Here is a 6,920-nt window from a genome sequence, read left to right as displayed (position 1 = left end):
AGATAAGGGAGATGGACACCGTGAAGATGATGAGGATGGAGAACACCATGAAGGTGCAGAGGATGGAGAAGACCAGGAAGATGATGGGGATGAAGAAGGGGATGAAGATGATGATGAGGAAGACGCTGGGGATGAAGAAGTGAGGAAGGTGATGAAGATGACGATGGAGTTGGGAGAAGGCAATGAAGATAGAGATGATGAAGATGATGAAGATGGAGATAACGAAGATACAGACGATGAAGATGGAGATGACGAAGATGGAGATGACGAAGATGGAGATGACGAAGATGGAGATGATGAAGATGGAGATAATGAAGATACAGACGATGAAGATGGAGATGACGAAGATGGAGACGATGGAGGTGACAGGGATGAAGACGATGAACGCGATGGGGCCGGGGAAAGACGACGGAGATGATGAAGACGATGAAGACGAAGATGATGAGCTTGGCAGAAAGTGATGAAGACAGAGATGAAGAACACGAAGATCACGAATGTGGAGATGATGAAGGCAAAGATGATGAAGATGGAGATGATGAAGATGACAGAAACAAAGATGGAGATGACGAAGATGAAGATGATAGAAATGGCATGATGAAGATGAAGATGATAGAAACGGAGACGATGAAGATGAAAATGATGAAGATAGAAATGATGGAGATGGAAATAATGAAGATGAAGATGATAGAAATGGACATGATGAACGTGAAGATGATGAAGATGGAGATGATGAAAACGGAGACGATGGAGATAGAGATGATGAAGATGGAGATGATAGAAACGAAGATGATAAAGATGGAGATGATGAAAATACAGATGATGAAGATGGGAACGATGAAGATGAAGATAATGAAGATGAAGAAAAAGATGATGAAGATGGACATGATAAAGATGATGATGATAAAAATGACAAAGATGGAGACGACCAAGATGGAGACGATGAAGATGAAGACGATGAAGATGGAAATGATGAAGACGATGAAGCTGAAGATGATAAAGATGCAGATGATAAAACACGACAGAAACAGAGATGAAAATGACGGAGACGATGAAAACGACAGAAACGAAGACGGAGATGACGAAGATGACGAAGATGACGAAGATGACGAAGATGACGAAGATGACGAAGATGACGAAGATGAACGCGACGAGGGCGAGGAGGAAGAGCACCCACCACGAAGAACTGCATGGAGGGCAGCGCGTCGCCGTCGTGCTCGGGCGGCGGCGGCGCCGGGGGCTGCTCCGGCCGCGCCGGCCCCGTCACGTCCAGCTCCTCGTCCTCCTCGTCGTCCGTGATCTTGATGTCCAGGTCCTCCGTGTACTTCTTGCGCTTCACCTGCCGGTTCGAGCGGCGCTTCTGGGGGGACGAGCGCGGGTCAGCCGCGCCCGGGTGACCGCTCCCGCGCCCGCTGACCGCTCCCGCCCCCGGGTGGACACCTGGACGCTGCTGTCGTCGTCGTGGCGCGGGGACGGCGCCGGCAGCACCTCGGAGTCGGAGTTGTCCGAGGACGCGTTGCGCTTCCGCTTCTTGCCCACCACCGGCGTGATGGTGCTGCGGGAGAGTGACCGGAGTGACCGCCGGCGACGGGTGACCACCAGAGCCAGGGCTGCGTGGCCGCCGCGGTCAGGGGGCCAGCACAGCCATAGAAAACGAGGCCGGGTGACCGTCAAGGTTTAGTGACCACCTAGGCCATGGTTTGGTGACCACCATGACCGCAGTTGGGTGACCATCAAGGCCAACGATGAATGACCACCAAGGCCAAGGCTGAGCAACCACCAAGGCCGTGGTTAGGTGACCACCAAGGCCAAGGCCGGGTGACCACTGCGGTTAGGTGACCACTGTGGTTGAGTGACCGCCAAGGCCATGGTTAGGTGACCACCAAGGCCAAGGCCGGGTGACCACTGCACTTAGGTGACCCCTGTGGTTGGGTGACCACCAAGGCCACGGTTAGATGACCACCAAGGCCAAAGCCGGGTGACCACTGTGGTTAGGTGACCCCTGTGGTTGGCTGACCACCAAGACCGTGGCTAGATGACCACCAAGGCCAAGACCAGGTGACCACTGAGATTAAGTGACTGCTGTGGTTGCCTGACCACCAAGGCCATGGTTAGGTGACCACCGTAGTTAGGTGACCACCAAGGCCAAGGCCGGGTGACCACTGCAGTTAAGTAACCCCTGTGGTTGGGTGACCGCCAAGGCCATGGTTAGGTGACCACCAAGGCCAACACCAGGTGACCACTGCGCTTAGGTGACCGCTGTGGTTGGGTGACCACCAAGGCCATGGTTAGGTGACCACCAAGGCCAAGCCCAGGTGACCACTGTGCTCAGGTGACCCCTGTGGTTGGCTGACCACCAAGCCCCAAGGCTGGGTGACCCTCACGACCAACTGCTACTGACCACCACCACCACACCCGACCACAACGGACGCCCAAAGCCGAGTGACCGCCAAGCCCACGCCGCTGCCCGCGCCGCCTCACCTGGCCTTGCCGCGCCCTTTGCTCTTGCTGCCGCCCTGGCCCTTCCCGCGCCGCGGCCGCTCCTCCTTGGCCGCGCCGCGCTCGCCGGGGCCCTTGCGGCGCCGCTTGCGCTCGCCCTCGTCCTCGGGCCGGACGCTGGGCAGCTCGTCCTCGTTGAGGACGCGGGGGATGTTCTGCTCGCCGCGGGCGCGGGCGCGGGCGATGGCCTCGGCCACGATGCGGTTGGCCTTCTCCTGCTTCTTCTGGTGCTCCAGCTTGCGGCTCTCGTCCGACGGCCCCCGCGCGGCCGGCGCGGCCACCGCGGCCACCTCGGCGCCGCTCAGCACCTTGACCACCGAGAGGCCGGCTGAGGAGCCGCCCGCACGAGGAGCCGGCCTGGGGAAAGGGCGGGGGGTGAGTGACCAGTCGGAGCAGGGGTGGGCGGCCACCGTGGCTGGGTGGCCATCAGGGGCAGAATTGCTCGGCCATCATGGTGACCGTCAAGGTCGTGGATGAATGGCCACCGCGGCTGGGTGAGCATCAAGATCACAGCTGGGTGGCCACCAAGATCACAGCTGGGTGGCCACCAAGGCCATGCTTATGTGGTCACCACGGCTGGGTGACCACCAAGATCACAGCTCGGTGACCACCAAAATCACAGCTGCGTGGCCACCAAGGCCATGCTTGGGTGGCCATCAAGACCATGCTTAGGTGGCCACCACGGCTACGTGACCACCAAAATCACAGCTAGGTGGCCACCAAGGCCATGGTTAGGAGGCCACCATGGCTGGGTGACCACCAAGATCACAGCTGGGTGACCACCAAGACCATGATTAGGTGGCCACCACGGCTAGGTGACCACCAAGGCCGCGGTTGGGTGACCATTAAGGTCAACGTTACACGACCCCCAATCCCCAATGAGTGACCACCAACTCCAACCTTGGCTGACCACCACCGCCACCCCTCAACGACCGCTACAGCCAAAGTTGAGTGACCGCCACCACCCCGCTGACCGACCCCCGTGACCCGAGTGACCGGCACCACCACCGCTGACCGACCCCCGTGACCCGAGTGACCGGCACCACCCCGCTAACCGACCCCCGTGACCCGAGTGACCGGCACCACCCCCGCTGACCGACCCCCCGTGACCCGAGTGACCGGCACCACCCCCGCTGACCGACCCCCGTGACCCGAGTGACCGGCACCACCCCCGCTGACCGACCCCCCGTGACCCGAGTGACCGGCACCACCCCGCTGACCGACCCCCCGTGACCCGAGTGACCGGCACCACCCCCGCTAACCGACCCCCGTGACCCGAGTGACCGGCACCACCCCGCTGACCGACCCCCGTGACCCGAGTGACCGGCACCACCCCGCTGACCGACCCCCGTGACCCGAGTGACCGGCACCACCCCGCTGACCGACCCCCCGTGACCCGAGTGACCGGCACCACCCCCGCTGACCGACCCCCGTGACCCGAGTGACCGGCACCACCCCCGCTGACCGACCCCCGTGACCCGAGTGACCGGCACCGCCGCGGCCCACGCTCACCTGCGGCTGCAGCACGACCTTCAGCGGCACGGTCAGCCGCTGGCCGGCGCCGCCCACCACCTGCGGCACCGAGGCCACGCCCACGGGCCCCGCCCCGGCCTGCTGGATCAGCTGGATCTTCTGGGGCTGGCCGGGCTGGCCGGGCGCGGCCGGCGGCTGCACCTGCAGCTGGATGGTCACCACCTTGGCCGGAGCGCCGGGCGCGGCCTTGGCGGGGCCGGGCGCGGCCGCGGCGCCGCCGCCCTGCACCAGCAGCTTGCCGGGCAGCGTGCCCAGCACCACGTGGCGCTGGCCGGGCGCGGCGCCGGCCCCCGGCTGCTGCAGGACCAGCGTGATGCGCTTGGACTCGCCCTGCGGACGGAACGGGCGGCGGGGGGTCAGCGGGGGGTCAGCGGGACCCCAAAGCTCAGCCGGACACTGGATCCCCCAAACCCACCTGGACCCCCCCGGAGCGCCCCAAATCCCCCCAGACCCACAAAAACCCCTCAATGCCCTCCAGGAGCCCCCAAATCCCCCCCAAATCTCCCACAAATCCCCCCCAGGGCCCCCCAAACCCCCTCAGCAGCCCCAAACCCCTCTCAGAATCGCCCCAATCCCCCCCCCGGACCCCCCAAACCCCCCTCAGCAGCCCCAAACCCCTCTCAGAATCGCCCCAATCCCTCCCAGGACCCCCCAAATCCCTCCAGGACCCCCCAAACCCCTCTCAGAATCACCCCAATCCCCCCCAAATCCCCCCAGACCCCCCTCAGCAGCCCCAAACCCCTCTCAGAATCGCCCCAGTCCCCCCCCAAATCCCCCCCAGGACCCCCCAAACCCCTCTCAGAATCGCCCCAATCTCCCTAGGACCCCTCAATCCCCCCAAACCCCCCCCAGGGCTCCCCAAACCCCCTCAGCAGCCCCAAACCCTTCTCAGATCGCCCCAATCCCCCCCCCAATCCCCCCAAACCCCTCTCAGAATCGCCCCAAATCCCCCCAAACCCCTCAGCAGCCCCAAACCCCTCTCAGAATCGCCCCAATCCCCCCCCAAATCCCCCCAAACCCCTCTCAGAATCGCCCCAATCCCCCCCCAAATCCCCCCCAAACCCCTCTCAGAATCGCCCCAAATCCCCCCCAGGACCGCCCAAACCCCCCCAAACCCCTCTCAGAATCGCCCCAATCCCCCCCAGGACCCCTCCAGACCCCTCCCCGCCCACCTGCGCGGGGCCGAGGCTCAGGCCGGGTTTCAGGGGGGTCCCGGGGGTGCTCCCCGCGCCGGCCTTGAGGGGCTGCAGCACCAGCTGCTTCACCGGGCGCCCCGACTGCAGCAGGGCCCGGGCGGGGGGCGCGGCCGAGCCCCCCGAGGCCCCGCCGCCCTTGGGACCACCGGCCACCCCCCGCCACCGGGACCCCCGGCCGGATTTGGGGCGGGGTCCCCCCCAAAACTTTGGCCAAGGTGACTTTGCCCCCGTTGGGCGCGGCCGGGGCGGGGCCGCCGGGGGGAGGGGCTTTGAGGATGACGATTTTGGGGGGCCCCCCCGCGGCGGGGGGGGGGGGGAGGAGGAGGGGCGGAGACCCCCATGAAGGGGTTGCCCTGACTCAGCACTTCGGGGTCCGGCGGGGGCTGGGGGGGTTCGGGGCGTTCTGGGGGGGGTCCTGAGGGGGCTCCGGGGCTGGGGGAGGGTCCAGAGCCCCCGAAAGCCCCAAAGCTTCGGCCAGGGGGTCGCTGGGGGGGGGGTTCGGGGGGGCCACCAGGTCCTCGGGGAGGGGGTCCAGCCCAAACAGGTTGGGGTCGTCAAAGAGGTCCATGATGGGGTCGGCCATGATGGGAAGGGGGCCCCAAACCCCAAAATGGGGAGGGGTCTGGGGGGCCCCAACCCTAAAAAAGGGGAATTTGGAGGGAGTCCTGAAGGAGGTTTGGGGGTCCCCAACCCTGAAAAAGGGAATTTGGGGGGTCCTGGGGGGGGGTTTAAGGAGTCCCAGGGAGGGCCCCAACCCCAAAACAGGGGAATTTGGGGGGTCTGGGGGGACTTTGAGGGAGAGATCTGTGGGTTTGGGGGGGATCTGGAGGTCCCCAACCCCAAGAAAGGGGAATTTGGGGGGTTCTGAGAGAAATTTGGGGGGTCCTGGGGAGGGTTAAGGGAGGCTGGAGTGGCTCAGGGGTCCCCACCCCCCAAAAAAGGAGAATTTAGGGGGTCCGGTGGGGCTGTGGGGGTCCCCAACCCCAAAATGGGGGGGATTGGGGGGGTCCCTGGGTTTTTTTGGGTGTCCTAGGGGGGATTTTGGGGGGGTCCTGGGGGGGTTTTTTGCGGGTCTCTCCTCAGGCTGGGGGGGCTCCGGAGCTCCAGGCTGTGGGGAGAGAAAAAAGAGGGGTCAGGGGGAACCCCGAAGTGACCCCCAGACCCCAAAACTGACCCCTCCCAAAATGGCAGCCCCCCAAATTTTGGGGTCCCCCACCATAAGGGAAAAGGGGAGACCGCAAAACCAGAGGAACTGGGAGGAACTGGGGGTCCCAGTAAGGAGGAAACTGGGAGCCCCAATAAGAAGGAACTGCGACCCCAATAAAGGCTAACTGGGAGCCCACTACAGGGTAACTGGGACCAAATACGGGAGCCCCAGTATGAGATAACCGAGGCCACCGGGACCCCAATGAAAAGGTAACTGGGGTCCCAGTAAGGCACCAATGGGACCCCAGCACGGAGTCGCTGGCACCCCAGTAAAGAATGACTAGGACCCCAAATGAAGTCACTGGAACCCCGACATGGGGGTAACTGAGACCCCAGCACGGCACAAACTGGGACCCCCGATACGGGATCGCTCCGACCCCAGTACGGCACAAACTGGGACCCCGACATGGGGGTAACTGAGACCCCAGCACGGCACAAACTGGGACCCCGATATGGGATCGCTCCGACCCCAGTACGGGGCTCATCGCG

At 63.5% G+C, this 6,920-nt stretch overlaps 1 protein-coding gene across 1 annotated transcript in view; it reads right to left on the bottom strand.

Annotated features, from left to right (window-relative positions):
- CHD8 (chromodomain helicase DNA binding protein 8) overlaps positions 1-5,808 on the bottom strand; it is a 50,364-nt gene extending 44,556 nt beyond the window's left edge. The window contains 7 exon segments of the mRNA XM_048290403.1: positions 1,175-1,357; positions 1,438-1,552; positions 2,479-2,824; positions 3,984-4,359; positions 5,202-5,354; positions 5,356-5,582; positions 5,712-5,808. Of these exon segments, the coding sequence (XP_048146360.1) occupies positions 1,175-1,357; positions 1,438-1,552; positions 2,479-2,824; positions 3,984-4,359; positions 5,202-5,354; positions 5,356-5,582; positions 5,712-5,808 (1,497 nt within the window).
- Between the last annotated feature and the right edge of the window lie 1,112 nt (positions 5,809-6,920).

Source organism: Corvus hawaiiensis, chromosome 40 (assembly GCF_020740725.1).
Source record: "Corvus hawaiiensis isolate bCorHaw1 chromosome 40, bCorHaw1.pri.cur, whole genome shotgun sequence".
In the NCBI taxonomy this organism is placed as follows: Eukaryota; Metazoa; Chordata; class Aves; order Passeriformes; family Corvidae; genus Corvus; species Corvus hawaiiensis.
The sequence above is the reverse complement of the archived record's forward strand: the minus strand, read 5'-3'. Positions and strand labels throughout refer to the sequence as shown.